Source organism: Petaurus breviceps, unplaced genomic scaffold, assembly GCF_028583685.1.
Source record: "Petaurus breviceps papuanus isolate PSGF00001 unplaced genomic scaffold, PetGlider_PUasm1.0 90721, whole genome shotgun sequence".
In the NCBI taxonomy this organism is placed as follows: domain Eukaryota; kingdom Metazoa; phylum Chordata; class Mammalia; order Diprotodontia; family Petauridae; genus Petaurus; species Petaurus breviceps.
Genome location: NW_027187322.1, coordinates 2,548,630 through 2,566,790, shown reverse-complemented (window position 1 = coordinate 2,566,790; position 18,161 = coordinate 2,548,630). Strand labels below are relative to the sequence as shown.

Here is an 18,161-nt window from a genome sequence, read left to right as displayed (position 1 = left end):
GGTCTGTGATTTTTCCCATGGTGGGAAACTCCACAGGCATCACTGTGATCATATAGAGAAATCTTAGGGAGCTGTCTGAGCCCCAGAAAAGGGCAATGTCTGTCCAAAGCCACACATAGCTTGAAGTGTCAGAGGTGGGATCTGAACCCAGATCCATCTGTTTATAACTCCAAGTCTATTCACTGCCCCCATAACACTTCAAAAGCAGCTATGTTGCACTGGGCCTTGAGTCAGGAAGCCTCATCTTCCTAAGCTGAAATCTGGCCTCAGACACTTAGCTGTGTGACCCCAAGCAAGTTCCTTGGCCCTGTTTGCCTTGGTTTCTTCATCTGCAAAATGGGCCAGAGGAGAAAATGGCAAAGAATTCCAGTCTGTCTGCCCAGAAAATTCTCTAAGTGGTCACAGAGAGTAGGACACAGCTGACAAACGACTGAATGAATGACTTTTAAATGAAATTGTATTAAAGTACAAAAATAAAATTCAATTATACTAAGATACTTTATAAACTTTTTATGAGAATAAACATTCACAGAAGTCTTCCATTTCGTCTCTTCTTTGTCTCATTCTTCGCCTTGGTTATTTCAATGTTTCGGCGTGGTTACTGATTACCTAATAAATAGAAAATAATAAACGTTTGTTCCATGAAACCCGAAGGCAGCTAGCCCCACAGCGTGAGTGGCCTTCTGCTGCCCTGCCAGCCCAAAGCTGCATTTCCCATACCGAGGGGCCCTGGGAGGGCCCCTGTTCAGCCATGGGGACGGTGCCAGGGTGCCCGGTTGCCTCCCTCTCTCAGCCACTGATTCTGAGCTGAGCTGGAAGAGCTGAGCTCAGGATCCTGGACCTTCCACAGAGCTTGGTGGTCCCTCCTCCAGAGAAGGCCCCTCCCCTTGGCTTGGCTGGCAGGGCAGCCTTTTCCATCCTGCCTGAAGCCCAGGCCTGGCTCTTCCTATTTAATCCACTTCTCAGACCCTGGGGGGGGGGGAGCACATTGCCCTCTCCCCCAAGCCCTGGGCCCCAAAGCTGTGCCTGCCTCCTCCCTGTCCCCTGGTGTGGTTCTTCTTGGCTCCCCATCTTCTCCTGGGCCATCCGGCTGGGAAAGGGGCCAGGCCCTGAGCTCAGGAGCTGGCTATTTGAGCCAGAACTGTCTGAGGCGGGCAGCCAACCCGAGCCCAGACACCACCGGGATATTGGCCAGGGGTCTGGGAGGTGGGCGACCTGGGTCCTAGGAAGGCTACAAGAGAGAGAGACTGAGGAACTTCGGTCATGGGCTCAGGAGAGCCCCAAGTTTGAGGAAGGGATGGGGGGGGCCAGAGGGACCCTACAGCTGAGCCTTGGGGGGCGGGGGCTGAGGCTATGCCATCTGGGTCTGTGCCTAGCAGAGTACTGTGTTTGCCCCACTTTCCTATCCTCTATCCCCAGGGGGCTCTCTGGAGTGGGAAGGTGGGAAGGCGGGTGGGAGACTCTTGTGGCCCTGAGGTCGAATGATTGTCAGCTGCAACAAAATGGGGACTTGGTGCTTTGAGATCCTCACCCCTGCCCTGCCCCTGACTTCAGGATTCAAGGGAGGAGCTGAGAGGACCCTCAGCAATCATGTACCCCAGCCTCCTTTTACAAATAAGGAAACTGAGGCCCAAAACAGGGAAGAGACTTTTTCCAGGCCCTCCCCCCAGCTAACAGAGCCTGGGCTTGGACCCCTGTTCCCAAGTGGAATTAGGGCCCCTGTGCAGTCCAGCTCAGAGCTGGGCAGAGTGAAAGGGGCAGGGCCCCAGCCCCCTCAGAGGTGGCAGCTGCAGCAGCATCTCCCTTCTGGCCCCTGGGCCCCGCCTGCCACATCATTTCCCCTCTCTGGGGGGGCAGTGGGCACAGAAGGCACAGGGAGCCTGGCCAGGTGTGTGGCGGGTGGGCACAGGCACCCCAGACGTACCCCCCTCTCTTTCCCCCCCGAAGGCGAGGGCGGGCTGTGACTCTCTCAAAAGCCAGCCAGCCGCCCTCCCCCTCTGGCCCCCAGCCAGCCTCCCAGCCCCCAGCACCGCCTCCCCTGCTCTCTCCCCGCTCCCTCCAGCCACGGAAAACAACTCCTCATTTTTCCCTCCCTCCGTCCGTCCCTCCCTCCGTCGGCCGGGGTCCTGCCCAGCCCCACACTCCCTGGGTCCGTCGGGAGCTGGCGGGCCAGGAGGCAGCTCTGGGACGCCAGGAGGAGGCGGCCCGGGCCACCGCGGGCAGCAGGCAGGCCGCGATCGCTGGCTCCCGAGCTCGGGCCGGGCCGGGCAGCTCATCCCCACCCCTGCTTCCCCCACTCCTGCCCCTGCCCCTGCCCCTGCCCCTGCTCCCAGCCCTCCCGCCCGCCCACTGTGCGCTCCCTCGTCTGCCTCTGGCCTCCCCAGCTCCGGGCCTTCTGGGGTCCCCCAGGCCTGCACCAGCAGGGGCTGGGAGACTTGGGACAAGTTTCCTTCCAAGTCTCCTTCTACCCGGGTGCTCCTCACTCCCATCTCTCCAGCCGCCTTTTCTTGCCTACTCTCCCTCCCTCCTTCCCTCTTCTCTCTCTCTCTCTCCTCTCTTTCTTGGCTCCCTCTTGACCCACCGCTGCCCCAGCTCCCTGGGGGCCCCTTGCCCGGGACCCCATGCCCTGGGCCTGCAGTGCCCCCCTCCCCCTGCCTCCTGAGATGCCCCCCTCCGGGCTGTTGGCTCTCTTGCTGCTGGTGGGCCTGGGCGGAGGGGCGCTGGGGGGCCCGGCAGGGGAGCGAGGAGCTGGGGGTGGAGGGGCACTGGCCCGCGAGCGCTTCAAGGTGGTCTTTGCACCCGTCATCTGCAAGAGAACTTGTCTGAAGGGTCAGTGCCGAGACAGCTGCCAGCAGGGCAGCAACATGACCCTGATCGGGGAGAATGGGCACAGCGCCGATACTCTCACCGGCTCCGGCTTCCGAGTGGGTGAGGCTGTGGCCGGGACCCGGGACCCCTGGGCTCTGGCAGGAGGGGGCGGCCGGACTGGCTCTGGGGCTGTGAGGAGATGCCAGGGTGCTTGGCCACGCGGACCCCTGGGCTTTGGGATGGGGAAGCTAGGATGCCTGAAGGGCATCTGTGGAGGGTGCAGGGAGGGGGCACCTGGGTTCTGAAAGTCTGAGTGCAGGATGCCTGGGGCATCGGGGAGGATTCTGGGAGTCAGGGGAAGAACACTGACTGAATGGGAGTGTCGATCAGCACTGAGGAGCAGAGTCAGATTTGGCTGAGGGGGAAGGATGAGAGAAATTTCTAAGTCCCTTCCTTTCCTGGCTAGCCTCTGTTCCCACCTCCTACTGCTCCTGCCTCTGTTTCACTGTGTCTGTGGCCTTTCAAGGCCTTGCTGACCTCAGGTTCAGCCCCCTAGACCTGGTGGTTCCCCCATGCTCTTGAATCCTCAAGACCCCAAGAACCAAAGGCAAAGACCCACTCCCTGGGGGGGGGGGAGAGTGGCAAATTCTTTCTGTCCTTGGTTCTGTCTAATAATTATCCCCAGGGCCCTGGGTGGCAGGGAGGAGCCCCTTGTTAATTATGTCTCTAGGGGGAGTAATTAGTCAGACTCAGGACCAGGGAGGTACCATCCAAACAGCCCCTGACTCTTGGGAGCCCAAGGCTTAGAGGGGCAGACCCTAGACTCTTGTCCTGTGGTCATGCTGTGTGTGACAATATTGGCACATGTATGTATCTAGTGTGTATCTAGTGTGTATGTGGGACTGTGTGTATGAACAAGCATGAGCGTCTCTAGGCCCAGGGCCTTCCTGCCTGTGCTGTTGTCTCTGTCTGTGCTGCCCACATCCCTCAGGCACGGTGCCCGGGGCCGCGGGTGGGCGGTGTCACTTGGAGGTCAAGCTCACCACCAGGAGTGACTCACGCAGACGAGCAGGAAGGAGGCCCTCTCCCCAATCAGCAGGATGGATGGGCCAAAAAGGATGCTTTTTCCCATCAGTTGGGGGCTTCCCAGCCTTAGCCACAGCCCAGCCTTAGCTGAGCCCAGAAGGGCCTGCCCCACCCTGTCCCTGGTATCTGGAAGGCAGCTGCCTAGTGAGGGAGAGGATGTCTCATTGGCAGGAGAGGGAGGGCAGAAAGAGAGAAGATGAAGGCTGGGGTGAGGGGGAGGGGGACTTCTGATACAGCGGCTAAGCCTTGTGCATAGCCCAGGAGCCTTGGCTTGGCCCTGCCTGAGACACTTGCTACCTCTGGGACCCTGGGCCAGTAATGGCTGGACTTGTTCAGCTACAAAGTAAGGGGGTGGGGGATTGATTGATCTTTAAAGGTCTCTGTGGCCTGACAGGGCTCAGGGCTGGTCCTGTCCTCTCTCAGTACTGATAGCCAAATGATCTTTGTGTGTACACGGATGTGTAAGACATGAAACATACAGGTGTTTGTGTACCTGGGAGTGCACAGGTATGTGACAGGCCTTGTCTTGGCTTTATAGCCCTGTGATCCTCGGTAGGCTTCACTCACACACACACACTCACACACACACACATTCACACTCACACACACACTCTCACACACATTCACTCACACACTCTCACACACACACACCCTTTTTCACTCCTCTGTAATATAAGGGAATTGGGCTAGATTTCCTCTAAGGTCTTCCCATTTCTGAATCTTCTGACCGCATATCTGTTTATGTGTGAGTGTGTGTATGTGTCTATGGCCAGGGCGCAGTCTGTGCCCAGATGCCCAGTGGGAGGTGGATGGGAGAGCTAATGGGGAAGCCAATGCGGGGGTGGGGGACTGATTAGGAATTGGGGGGCAGCCTATACACTGTGACACCCCACCCCATCTTTTCTTGCAGTGGTGTGCCCTTTGCCGTGCATGAACGGGGGCCAGTGCTCATCTCGGAACCACTGTCTCTGCCCCCCGGACTTCACTGGCCGATTCTGCCAGGTGCCAGCAGGCAGCGTGGGGGCGGGCCTAGGCCGAGGTGGGGCTCTGAGTGGCCCCCCGCCCCCTGCCCCTGAGGGGGAGCCCGTGGCCAGCAAACATGCCATCTATGCAGTCCAGGTGATCGCAGACCCCCCTGGGGCGGGGGAGCAGCCTCCTGCCCAGCATGCAGCCTTCCTGGTACCCCTCGGGCCTGGCCAGGTCTCAGCTGAAGGTAGGAGAAGGGGGGAAGGAGGACACCAAGGTGGATGGGGGTTGGAGAGACATAAGATGATCAAGACAGAGAGAAACTGAGGCAGAGATCAGGAAAGCCAGTGAGGTAGCAGAAGCCTCCAAGTGTGGGATCTGCTCCATTGGAAAGCAAGTATGATTTCAGCTGTCTATCCTTATTCCCAGTGCTAGGCACACAGAAAACGCTCAAAATGTGCTTTTTCATTCATTCATTCTTAGGAATTAGAGTTTCATTTTACAGAGAAGGAAACTGAGGCTCATAGAGGGAGAGGGGCTTGCCCCAGGTAACCCAGTTAGTAAGTAGAACTGGAGTGAGAAAGAGATCTCAAAAGGCAGAGAGACAGAGAGAGGCACCTGACCAGCTGTGGCCAGAAAGGAATCTTAGCCCATCATGGAAGTTGCCCTTCCCCAGGCATTGGTCCAATCCTTTCTGTGATCTGGGCGATGAACTGGGGAGGGGCAAGGAGGCTGGAGGGGGGGGCCTAGGTTATAAGATGCTGACCCCCTGTGCCTTGTGCCCCCCAGTGCAGGCACCTCCACCCCTGGTGAATGTGAGAGTTCACCATCCCCCAGAGGCCTCTGTCCAGGTTCACCGCATTGAAGGGTTGAGCGCTGAGGGCCCTGCACCCCCCCAGCACCTCCTCCCCCACCCCAAGACCCCCCACCCCCGGCCTCCCACTCAGAAGCCCCTGGGCCGCTGCTTCCAGGACACGCTACCCAAGCAGGCTGTGAGTGATCCTGAGGGGCCCTAGACCCTCCCCTGGGGACCCCACCTCAGCCTTTTGCACCATCCTTTCTTCCCCCTTCCCAACTGTGACTGTGGAAACCCTGCCATCCATTCCTCCCCTCTGGGGCATCCAGCCTGGCTCTGAGGGAGCATAGGCAGTCTTGGGCAGGAGCATCAGATTCTGACTAACTGGGGGTGACCTTGGAGAAATACTTTTCCTTTCTGTAAAACAAGTGGTTTAATGAGATGCCCTCCCAAGTCTCCTCCAGCTGTGACATCCTAAGATCCCTGGGGGCTGGGAGCGGGAGATGAGGGACCTGAGGCCTCAGGGTCCCCCTTAACTTGGTCCTTCCTTGGGCCACAGTGTGGCAGTAACCCGCTTCCTGGGCTGACCAAGCAAGAGGACTGCTGCGGAAGCATTGGCACAGCCTGGGGTCAGAACAAATGTCACAAGTGTCCCCAGCTGCAGTGTGAGTCCCATGGCAGCCCAAGCCCAGCCCCTGCCCCCTCCCATTCCACATATAGCTTGGCCTCCCAGGCCCCTGTTCCTCTTCCCCATCCCTCCTTACCCCTCCTTTCCCAGCTGGCCCCCTTGTACCCACTTCCCAGTGACAGATTCCCATGCTCTCCCCCAGACACCGGTGTGCAGAAACCTGGCCCCGTGCGTGGGGAGCTGGGAGGTGACTGCCCCCAGGGTTACAAGAGGCTGAACAGCACCCACTGCCAGGGTATGGGGGTTCTGGGAGGTGGAAAAAGGGGGTTAGGAATGGCCAGAGATAGGCCAGACCATGGACTGGAAGGTCCCTGGACCACAGCAATGTGGAGGTGGGAGGAGGAAGCCAAGGTGGGCAAGGTTGGGAGGGCACCTAAGCCTCTCTCTCCATCTGTGCCCTCCCTGTTTTCCCAAAGACATCAATGAGTGTGCCATGCCAGGCATGTGCCGACATGGAGATTGCCTCAACAGCCCAGGCTCCTATCGATGTGTCTGTCCACCTGGCCACAGCCTTGGCCCCTCTAGAACCCAGTGCCTGGGTAAGAGCTCCTGGGGAAAGGTCAGAGGCCATGTGGTGATCATATGAGTGTCAAAGGTCACATTGTGAGGTGGAGGGGGCAGACTGGGAAAAATTCCAGGTCCGGTGCACAGGGAGGTCAGAGGTCATAGGAGTCAGGTTGAGACTACTTCAAGTCATGTGGTGACAGGTCAGAGAACACATACAGGTTGAGCAAGGTCAGAGGTCTTGGGTCCAGTTTGCTACAGAGTCAGGGTCATCTGGGGGGTATGAGGTTGGGCTGCCTGGAGGTAGTGAGGCAGGGGTGCCCAAGGCGGACATGGAATCTCTCCTGATTCTCCTTATCCCCTGCCCAGCTGAGAAGCCGGAGGAGAAAAGTCTCTGTTTCCGCCTGGTCAGCCCTGACCTACAGTGTCAACACCCACTCACCACCCACCTGACCCGCCAGATGTGCTGCTGCAGCGTGGGCAAGGCCTGGGGGGCCCGCTGCCAGCGGTGCCCTGCCGATGGCACTGGTCAGCCACTGCCCTCTGTACACTGTTTGGGGCCTCCAGGGCCCTGTAGGGGGGTGGGGAGGGCAGCTCAGTACCCAGGCACTGGGGGATGAGAAATCTGTGGGAAGCCTTAGGGCACTACAAGAGGCTCCTCTCAGCTCCTGTGCACTACTGGGGGGAGATGGGAACCCCAGAGATGTCCAGGGAAAGTTCACTTCTATTTTCCCTACCCCCCCCTCAGCTGCTTTCAAAGAGATTTGCCCAGCGGGGAAAGGTTACCACATCCTGACATCCCACCAGACACTTACCATCCAAGGAGAAAGTGACTTCTCCCTGTTCCTGCATCCAGATGGGCCCCCCAAATCTCAGCAGCTCCCGGAGAGCCCCAGCCGGGCCCCCCTGCAGGAGGAAATAGAGGAGGAGAAAGGTAAGAGCTTAGCTGCTAAATCAGACCCATGATTGGGAAAGCATAGGGTCAAAAGCACTGTCCTCCAAACCCTTCTCCCAGGCACCCCAGCGGTAGAAATGTCTTCTTTCGACACTGAGCTCAACCTCAGTCTATTTCTATTAACAATACCCTATCAGGACCCAGATCTCTCCACCTCCAGTCCTTCTCTAGGCCTCCTCAACCACACCCCAATGCCCTGGGCACCCCTCTGGAGTGTGTCCTTCAGAGGCCCTGGCTACCTCCACCAGGGCTCTGACCAAATTCCCTGCAGGTTTGTACATGACCTTAAGCAATGTAAAACTCGAACCCAGTCCCTAACTCCAACTGTGGACTCTTCTAAACCTGTCCTCTAAATGCTGGCTTTTTCTCTTCCAGGGGTGACCACAGACTCTGTGAGTATACAGGCCAGAGCCTGGCCACTGCTCAGCTGGGAAGTCACAAAGGGAGGCAGAGAGGGCAGGGGCCAGTTAGCAACCCGGGAGAGGGATGGAATGAAGATGAGACATGAGCTCAAGGCTGCCTTATCTCCCTCCACGTTCCCTCCACCCCATCCTCAGATGGACTCCGAGGAGCGCTCAGCTCAACAGGGTCAATCCCCTGTCACCACGACACCGCCAGTGCGCCCTTACCCAGGTGAACCAGGGAAGGGGAAAGACACAGCAGGGAGGAAAAGCCTCACCAGCCCGGGGATGCAGGAGGGGGAGAGCTAGCCTTATGTCCTGGAGGCCAGTCCTCAGGGATGGCGCTTGAAGATAGCTCCCCCACCCAAGTGAATCAACGGCGTCCTGGGCTCTTTCTTCCAGAGCTGATTTCCCGCCCCACCCCGCCAGCTGTGCACAGAGTGCCTCCTGAACTGCTCCCGTCCAGGAGCGCAGTGGAAATCGCCCCCACCCAGGTCACGGGTAAGCCGCGCATTCTGTCCAAGCTCGACCCCCAGCCTGGCCCCGGTCCTGCTTCTGCTCGGGCCACCTCCGCAACCAAATCGATTCAGTCCTTTAAGATCCGGGTCTTGGGGATGGAGAGACAGAAAAAGACCCAGTCCCTGCCCGCCACGAACTTCCATTCTAATAAGCCACAGCAAGGGAAGTGGTCCCCAGGCAGGGAGTTTTGGGCCCGGGGACTGTGAGTGAGGCCATGAGGAAGTCCTTCGACGCTCCCCTTCCAGCCTGGGGCCTGCCTGGCCAAGCGAGGCCATCACCAAACCGAGCAGGGCCGCCTGGGTCCCGGCTTCTCAAGGCACCACTCTCACTCCCCACAGAAACTGACGAGTGCCGCGTGAACCGTAACATCTGCGGCCACGGAGAGTGCGTCCCGGGCCCCTCGGGCTACTCGTGCCAGTGCTATCCGGGCTACCGGCCCCATCCGCAGCAGATGTACTGCGTCGGTGAGTGGGAACATCCTTTCTCGACCCCTGATGGCAGATCTCAAGCGGGGCCCACGGCAGGGAGGGGGACGAGGATGGAGGGGAGGGGACCAAGAATCAGGGTAGGTGGAGGCTCCGGGACCTAGGACCTAAAAATTCACACGAGGTTCCACGGTAGGGAAGTGGCGAGGATGGAGGGGACGGAACGGGAGCTCGGGGCACCTGGGGTGAGGGTCCCACGGAGCGAAGAGGGCTGAGGACGGAGAGGAGGGGACTGAGCCTCAGTGGAGACAATCAGAGCTCATTCGGGGCCCACGGAGGTCAGGGGACCAAGGATGCTCCACGACGTCCCCCTATCTCGCCCTCCCACAGATGTAAACGAATGTGAGACTGAGCCCTGTGGAGTCGGGAAGGGCGTCTGCATGAACACGGGAGGCTCGTACAACTGTCACTGCAACCGGGGCTACCGGCTGCAAGTCAGCCCAAGTGGCCGCTCCTGCGTGGGTAAGGGGGAGGTTTGGCTAGGTTAGATTAGGGGGTGCTATGGGTGAGGCTTGGGAAAGCTAAGGTGGGGGCGTGGCCAATGGACAGGCTAAATGACGGCTCTGGGAAGGAACTTGTAGAAGGATGGGGAGAGGCCAGGACTCCGTGGGTGTGGCTAATGAGTATTAGGAAGAGGCCCGTGGATTCCTAGGGGACTTGGGAGGAGGGGCCAATAGGGCGGGACTTAGAGAAGGGGGGTTCAGATGCAGTCCAGTTGTGTGGCCTATGGAGGCAGAACTATTCGGGGCGGGGGTTAAGCAAATGAGGGGCCTGAGGGGCAGGGCCTCAGAAGGTTAAGGCACCTGGAGGTTAAGGAGTTAGTTCTGCTGAAGGGGCGGGACCTGCGGAAGGACTGGCTCTCATTGGGGCAGACCTCTGAAGGGGAGGAGCCTGCAGCCCGGCCCTTGTCTTTTTCCCATCTCGGGCTCAGACCTCAATGAGTGCGTGAAGCCCCACCTGTGCGGGGACGGCGGCTTCTGCATCAACTTCCCCGGGAACTACAAGTGTAGCTGCTATCCGGGCTACCGTACCAAGCCGTCTCGGCAACCACTGTGCGAAGGTAGGCCCAGTACAGATACACACCACGGGGCTAGGCCAGGCTGGACCGAGAAGGAGGGCCCACGATGCTCCGGGAGGGCCGGGCAGATGGCGACCCTTCCCTCCCTCCCCAGCTCTTTTGCCGTGACATCTGTCCTCTCCAGCATCCTGGGGTCCTGCAGGCCCGGCCTGACCCCCCCTTCTCTCCGCAGACATCGACGAGTGCCGAGACCCCAGCTCGTGCCCGGACAGCAAATGCGAAAACAAACCTGGCAGCTTCAAGTGCATCGCGTGCCAACCTGGCTACCGGAGTCAAGGGGGCGGGGCCTGCCGGGGTGAGGGGCAGGACCAGGCAGGGGGGGGGGGTGGCAATCATATGGGACCCCTTCAAGGATGAGACCTCGAGCAGTGAGAAAATGCCTTCCCCCACCCCACTGCCGCTCCCTGGTGGACAAGAACCGACTCTAGCTCTGCCAGCCTATGTACTTTTAGCGGGGGGAGGGCAGGCCTGAGCCTTTTCGCCAGGACAGTAAGTGGTCACAATCGTGCGGTACTGGACGGGTCGGACAGGGACGGGGATGCGGACGAAGCACGGGCCTGGCCTGGCTGCGCTCTGTTCCTCCCAGCTGCCTGCCCCCCAACACTCCCTCCCCTCACAGACATAGACGAGTGTGCTGAGGGTAGCCCCTGCCAACCAGGCTGGTGCGAGAACCTCCCCGGCTCGTTCCGCTGTACGTGCGCCCAGGGCTACGCGCCTGCCCCTGACGCCCGCAGCTGCCTGGGTGAGTGCCCCTGGGGGGCGTCGTAGAGGGCAGCCTGAGGGAGGGACCCCGGCTGGACACTGTGACCTCTGCCCTCCTCCTCTCCCCGGCAGATGTGGACGAGTGCGAGGCCGGGAACGTGTGCGAGCATGGGGTCTGTACCAACGCGCCCGGCTCCTTCCAATGCCAGTGTCTCACGGGCTACCACCTGTCCCGGGACCGGAGCCGCTGCGAGGGTGAGCAGGGCAGGGCGCCAAGAGAGCTGGCCTAGGGGCAGGCCTTCTAGCTTCCCGGCCATTAAAATGAATTTGGACCTGGAGAAGCTCTAGAACCCAGACTCTAGAATCCCTCCCTCCTCTGACATTCTAGGGTCTAGGCCGTTGTTCTATGAAGGAAGGACTTTCTCTGCTTCTTTCTGTCTTCTAAGGGCCGTTTTGGCCTGACATTCTGGGTTCTAGGTTCTCAAGGCTCTCCCAGATGCCAGGGTATCCACAAGTGCCCTGGGCCTGGTAGCCAGGTAAGCAGGTGGCCCACACTGCTGCCCCCTGGTGGCTGCCTGCTCACTCTGCGACCCCCAGAGGCTTTGGGTCTGGCCTCGCATCCACTCCAGTATTTTTGAAGTGTGGGCTGTGTTCATAGCCCTGTGGTGGGTGCTGGGAGGAAGGGAATGGAGGTTATAAAGCTAGCTAGCTAGAGGCCGCCTCTGTCCTCTTGCAGACCATAGTCTGGTAGCTTTGTGCTTTTTTCCCATTTGCTTCTCCCATTCAAGGCTGAAGGTCAGAAGTGACTGGGCTGCCCCTGGAGGGGCCCTGACAGTAGGGGACAGACCAAGGCCTGATTCCTGACCCTCTTTGGAGATCAGACATGGGCCTTATTAGCATATACCCTCAAGCTGAGTTCCTGTCTAGGGTTTGGAGAACCCCTGGGCACCATGGGGAAGCAGGACCAAGGTGCTCACATCTGGGCTCACTGGTTCTCTGGTTCCCACCCCCAGACATCGATGAGTGCGACTTCCCAGCGGCCTGCATCGGTGGTGACTGCAGCAACACCAATGGCTCCTACCGATGCCTCTGTCCCCCAGGCCATCGGCTGGTGGGTGGCAGGAAGTGCCAAGGTACCCACCTAGCTGGAGGAAGTGGGGCCCGGAGGAGTAGCTGGACAGTAGTGCCCACACTCCCCACCACCCCCTGCCCCCTTCAGGTCTCCTGGAGATGCAGATGAGGCCTGGGGACATGGCCTTAGCCCAGGCAGGGCTGGAGCCCAGGATGAAGGTGATCTTGGCCTTGGCAGTTGCCAAGTTGGTACATCCCCTGTCCTTGTCCTTGCCCAGACATAGACGAGTGTAGCCAGGATCCAGGACTCTGCCTCCCCCACGGAGCCTGTGAGAACGTGCACGGCTCTTACGTGTGTGTCTGTGATGAGGGCTTCACCCCCACCCATGACCAACATGGCTGTGAGGGTGAGTGCCTGCTCCACCTCCCAGGGGCCCGTGGCCCCTAGCCTGCCCCCCCCCCAGCCCAGGCTCCTGGTCTCTCTTCCTTTCTAGGAGGTTCCCTTCACCATGGGTGCCTGACTTCCTCCTTGTGTTTGTGAGGCAGAGGAGCCCCATGCCCCACCCTGAGTGCCTGAGCCTGTGTTCTCTTCCCTAACCCCACATCCCATGTCTCAGAGGGTGCCTGAGCCTGTGTTCTCTTCCCTGCCCCCACACCCCAAGTTTCAGAGGCAGAGGAGCCCCAGCCCCGCCATGGGTGCCTGAGCCTGTGTTCTCTTCCCTGCCCCCACACCCCACGTTTCAGAGGCAGAGGAGCCCCAGGCCCCCCCATGGGTGCCTGAGCCTGTGTTCTCTTCCCTGCCCCCACACCTGTGGGTGCCTGAGCCTGTGTTCTCTTCCCTGCCCCCACACCCCACATTTCAGAGGCAGAGGAGCCCCAGGCCCCTCCATGGGTGCCTGAGCCTGTGTTCTCTTCCCTGCCTCCGCACCTGTGGGTGCCTGAGCCTGTGTTCTCTTCCCTGCCCCCACACCCCATGTTTCAGAGGCAGAGCAGCCCCACAACAAGAAGGAATGTTACCTAAACTTCGATGACACCATCTTCTGTGACAGTGTCCTGGCCACCAATGTTACCCAGCAGGAGTGCTGCTGTTCCCTGGGTGCTGGCTGGGGAGACCATTGTGAGATCTACCCCTGCCCTGTTTACAGCTCAGGTCAGAGCTGGGGCCTGCCAGGAGACCAGGCAGGGGGTGTGTGGGGAGCAGACCCATGAAGATGCAAGAGGCAGGATGATACTGAGTCAAAGGTCCCACGTTCAGATCCTGCCTTCTTGTTGCTTTCTCCCTGGGTGACTGAGAAAAGTCCTAGACCTGTTTCCCCATTTGTAAGATGAGGGGGTTCAATTAGATGGTTTCTAAGCTCTAGAGGCAGCTAGGTGGCGCTGCAGTGGAGAGAACACTGGGCCTGGAGTCAGGAAGACCTGAGTTCAAATCCGACCTCAGACACTTACTTGCTGTGTGATCCTAGGCAAGTAACTTAACCTCTCAGCCTCAGTCTCCTGATCTGTAAAATGGGTATAAGAGCAGCACCTCCCTTCCAGATGTTATGAGGACCAAATAGGATAACAGGCACAGTATTGTACAGGCCATATTAGCAATTATTATTATTATTCTCTCGAGTCCTGCCTAGATTTGAATACTGGGGTGCTAGGAGGGGACAAGAAGGGGCTATTCATCCCTGTTCTCACCCCACAGCTGAATTTCATAGTCTCTGTCCAGATGGAAAAGGCTATATCCAAGAGAACAACATAATCAACTACGGCATTCCTGCCCATCGGGGTAAGGAGCACTCTCCCCCATTCATTTGCCAGGCACTTAGGCAGTCCCTACTGTATGCTCCTCAAACATTTATCAACCGCTTCCTGTGTGCCAGGAAATGCATTTGCAACTGGAGATACAGAAACAAAAATGCAATCATCTTTGCCCTCAGGGAGTTTTTATTCATGAAGGGGGGGGCTAACCATGTATACATACAATACAAAACCTATAGAAATGTCAGGGTGCAGGCAGTGTTAACAAGTTGGGGACCAGGAGGCCTTCTGTGGGAGGTGGCACCAGAATTTGGCTTGAAGGGAACTAGGGATTCTGTGAGGTAGAAGTGAGGAGGGAGGGTGTTCCAGGCAGGAGGCACAGCCAGTTCAAATGGGTGGGAGCTAGAGATGCAATGCCCAAGGGGAACAGGGGCTGGCTGGAAGCTTGGTTTGCTGTAGAGACAACGAATGTGGAGCCACTTTGGCTTCTCTCCCCTGGCTCTGGCTAAAAAGAGGGGAAAAGAGAGGCAGGAACTTCCCGCTGAGCCCTGGTGGTCCCCCTGCAGACATTGATGAGTGCGTGCTCTTTGGAGAGGAGATCTGCAAGGAGGGCAAGTGTGTCAACACGCAGCCAGGCTATGAGTGTTACTGCAAGCAAGGCTTCTACTATGATGGGAACCTGCTGGAGTGCGTGGGTGAGTGTGGAGGGGGGCTGGCACCCTGCTGGACACCCTGTTGGACTGTTATAGCACCAATGCAATATTTACAGCACCCACAATCATGATAAAGACTGTGATTATAAGTATCACATGACATTCGATTGCAAAATATACCAAACTCTGCAGATAGAGGATAGAACTGAAGCATTTATTTAGACACCAGAGAACCTAATCCCAAAACCAGTAAGCCAATTCCATCATAGTACCAAAAATATTCAGAAGCCATAACAACACTGAGAGCCACATCATCCTTCAGCCTTCCCACAAACCAATACAAGATCAATATCTCCTTGCCTGAGCTCTCTCCCCCACCATCTTGCTAGCTCTGACTACCAGCTTCCTGTGGGCTCTGCTTCCCTTCAGCAAACTCCTCCCACCACAGGCTCCATTCAGCCTATTAGGAGCAGTTTATCTTCACAGCAGGGAAGCTTCCTGTGGGCTCTGCTGCACCCTTCAGAAAATTTCCTCCATCACAGGCTCCATGTGACTACATTCAGCCTACTGGGGGGCAGAGTTTCAAAGCTGGGGAGGTCTTCAAACTTCCCCTTTGGTCTATTGAGGAGCAGGAAAGATCTTCCCACTCCCATTCCCATCACAAGTGTGTGAGCACATCAATGGTCCAGCTCTGGCTGGAGACCTCCAGAAATGGAGATGCCACTCCCTGCCCAGGCTGCCCATTTCTCTTGGGGATAGCTTTCCTTTCTCCTTCTCTTGGGCCATCCACTTGTCTGGGTTCTGCGCTGGGGCCAAGCAAGCCGATCCTCATCCCACCTAGCCCTTTTAACGCTGCTGCCCAATCTGGACATTTAGCTATGTCTTTCCTACAATGAGGCTTCCAGGATGGCATGCGTCTGACCACAGCAGAGAACAGAAGCCCATCACTCCCTGTGAGATCAGAACACCTAGGCTTCTCCTCATCTCTCCTCCTCACTGACCAATTCTGGGCCTCGGTTTTCTCCTTTGTGAAATGGGCATGATAACCCCTGGCCTGCTCCCTTCAGAGGAGAGGAGAGGAGGCAGAGGGCAAGCTTTCTCTAGGGTCTTTTGCTTCCCAGGCAGGTAAGCGCTGAGGGCAATGGCCACCAGCGGGCCTGGGACTGAGATGCTTGGAGGCTGGGGGGGAGGAAGGGCCAATGGGAGTCCACTCCTTTCCCTCCACTCAGATGTCGATGAGTGTCTAGATGAGTCCAAGTGCAGGAATGGCGTGTGTGAGAACACCCGAGGGGGCTACCGCTGCTCGTGTACCCCTCCTGCAGAGTACAATCCGGCCCAGCGCCAATGTCTGATTCCGGAAGAAATGGGTAAGGAGCTAGGACAGGGTCCTGGGGGCAGAAAAGGAAGGCAGGCTGGGGCCGGGGCTGACTGTTCCACTTCTAGATGTGGACGAATGCCAGGATCCAGGGGCCTGCCAGCACGGACGCTGCATTGACCTCCCTGGCACCTTTCGCTGTGAGTGCCACCTGCCCTGGGTTCCAGGGCCCACTGGACGGGATTGTCAACTCCTGGAGAGCCCAGCAGGTGAGGGCTGGGCAATCCCTCTGTCAGTCTGTCACTGGCTCTGCTTGTCCCAAGTTGTTCATTCAAGTCTTGGGTGCCAAGGAGTGTACTGTATGATGCTGGGCCAAACTCTGAGCTCAGCTAGGCCCCCTCTGCCTTCAGGGAGCTCCCTGTCTAGGAAGGAGACAATTCAAAGTGAAACCTTCGAGAAAGAGGTGTGGACCCAAGAATTCTGCGAGGTCCAAGGGGAAGAGCAGTTATGCATGTGGCAGGGGCATCATGGAAGGCTTCCTGGAGCAGACAACATTTGCCTTAAATTAAATTAAATTCCAGACAATAGAAACAGTTGATACAAAGTCCTAGAGATGGGAAAGGCCAGTGCAGATTAGAAGGCACAGTGTGTAGGGAGGGGGTGGTAACTTGAGACAAGATCAGAAAGGTAGCCTGGTCTTTGTCTGAAGGCGGCCTTGAATGCCAAAGGCACATGACCGTCACTGGCCCTTGTCTGTCTGCTCCGAAAGAAGGGGGAGCAGGGGAAGCCTTAGGTCAGTCTCCCTCTCCCTGTCGCCCTGCAGACAGACCCCAGGAGCGGAGGGATGTGTGCTGGGGCCAGCGAGGAGATGACGGGATGTGTGCAGGGCCCCTGGCCGGTCCTCTCCTGCCCTATGAGGAGTGCTGTTGCCGTCAGGGCCGAGGCTGGGGGGCCCAGTGTCGTCCCTGCCCACCTCGGGGGCCAGGTGAGCTGGAGCCAAGGTTGTGTGTAGGGGAGAATAGGAGCTGGGGGCAGCCGGGGGAGGAAGGAAGGAGTCAAGTGCCCCATGTGAGGACGGCATAAGTGCCCCACAAAATATCCGTTCCAGTGAAAGAGAGGAGGGAGAAATGGGAGCCTGGATAGGGAGTCAGAAGCCTTGAGTTGAAATCCCACTGCTCAGCTTGTAGATGGTGTGCCGGTGACCGAGCCCCTGACCCTCTGGGCCTCAGTTTCCCTCTGTAAAATGAGGAGTTAGTGGGACTCAGAGGTCCTATCTAGGCCCCAGACCTCTAAACTGAGATCTCTACCCTCCACAGGACTCCAATGTCCGAACTCCCAGAGCGAAAGTAACTCTTTTTGGGACGTGAGCCCCCTGTTCCTGAGGAAGCCCCACCGAGGTGAGTCGCCCCACCCCCGCCGCCCCAGTCCAGTTTAGGGGCTCGGGGTCCACAGGGAGTGGACCCGGAGCCCCCTCTGCAGGCATTTACGAGTGAGCTGTGTGAATAACCCCAGGGAAGTCACTTCACTGCTGTCAGTCTCAGTTTCCACATCTGTAAAATGGGGACAGTAATTCCGCCTACCTCACAGGGTGTGAAAAGCGCCTCGCAGCCCCTATGTAAATGTTAGCTATTACCATCGTCCATCCCTCTCCGTCGCAGAAGAGGACAGCTCCGAGGAAGACTCGGACGAGTGCCGCTGCGTGAGCGGCCGCTGCGTGGCCCGCCCGGGGGGCGCGGGGTGCGAGTGTCCCGGCGGCTTCCAGCTGGACGCGTCCCGCACGCGCTGCGTGGGTGAGCCGACCGGGCTGGGCGGAGGGGGCGGCGCGGAGGCGGCCCCTCCCCCCAGCCTTGTCCATTTCACGCCGTCTCGCCGCAGATATTGACGAGTGCCGCGAGCTGAACCAGCGGGGGCTGCTGTGCAAGAGCGAGCGCTGCGTCAACACCAGCGGCTCCTTCCGCTGCGCCTGCAAGGCCGGCTTCGTGCGCAGCAGGCCGCACGGGGCATGCGTGCCGCAGCGCCGCCGCTGAGCCCGGGCGGGCCCCCCGTGCGGCCTTCCCTTCCTTGCTCTCCAGGGCCGAGGCCAGGTACGAACCGCCTTCCGTGCCCCTGTAGCTCCGAGGGACGTCATGCCCGCAGCTGCCCCAGTGGAGGGCTGTTTGACTGTGTGGACGCGGCCTGGCTACGGACTGTCAGCTTGCTGGGGCACGCACCTGCGCCAGGCCCTTAGGAGATTGTATCTTAGTAACAGAAGCCGGGACACCTGCTCCCTACCTGGGGGTGTGACTGGTTCGGCCCACCCACGAGATTTGTTTATGGAGCCCGCAGAGATAAAGTTCGCCTGTTTACTCTAATTTCTTCAAGTTCTTGGTGTGGAAGAATAAGCCTGGC

The 18,161-nt window shown here is 58.5% G+C and overlaps 2 protein-coding genes across 3 annotated transcripts in view; one reads left to right on the top strand and one right to left on the bottom strand.

The window, feature by feature from the left end:
• The window catches only part of ZNRD2 (zinc ribbon domain containing 2), a 79,767-nt gene that overhangs the window by 10,545 nt on the left and 51,061 nt on the right, over nt 1–18,161 (bottom strand). The gene's annotated exons all lie outside the window — the stretch shown is intronic.
• On the top strand, nt 2,044–18,124 carry LTBP3 (latent transforming growth factor beta binding protein 3). Of its 2 annotated transcripts, XM_069066283.1 has the most exons (28): nt 2,049–2,928; nt 4,805–5,107; nt 5,650–5,852; nt 6,216–6,321; nt 6,487–6,579; nt 6,761–6,883; nt 7,218–7,376; nt 7,597–7,782; nt 8,179–8,195; nt 8,361–8,436; nt 8,607–8,705; nt 9,062–9,187; nt 9,539–9,670; nt 10,140–10,268; nt 10,459–10,581; nt 10,906–11,028; nt 11,121–11,243; nt 12,002–12,121; nt 12,338–12,466; nt 13,042–13,209; nt 13,750–13,833; nt 14,372–14,500; nt 15,688–15,825; nt 15,902–16,042; nt 16,597–16,758; nt 17,090–17,170; nt 17,432–17,563; nt 17,649–18,124. In XM_069066283.1, exons 1-28 carry the CDS (start codon nt 2,622–2,624, stop codon nt 17,798–17,800), a joined length of 3,864 nt encoding a protein of 1,287 aa, XP_068922384.1. In that variant the 5' UTR covers nt 2,049–2,621; the 3' UTR covers nt 17,801–18,124. The 2 variants fall into 2 exon arrangements, with proteins under 2 accessions (XP_068922385.1, XP_068922384.1); XM_069066284.1 differs by lacking the exon at nt 15,902–16,042 and having other exon boundaries at nt 2,044–2,928.

Excerpts from the sequence above, each read along its gene's own strand:
- LTBP3 (XM_069066283.1), top strand. The coding sequence starts at position 2,622 with ATGCCCTGGGCCTGCAGTGCCCCCCTCCCCCTGCCTCCTGAGATGCCC. Across the intron at positions 7,377-7,596 it reads GTGCCCTGCCGATGGCACTG|CTGCTTTCAAAGAGATTTGC; the intron begins GTCAGCCACTGC and ends CCCCCCCCTCAG. Across the intron at positions 17,564-17,648 it reads GTCCCGCACGCGCTGCGTGG|ATATTGACGAGTGCCGCGAG; the intron begins GTGAGCCGACCG and ends GTCTCGCCGCAG.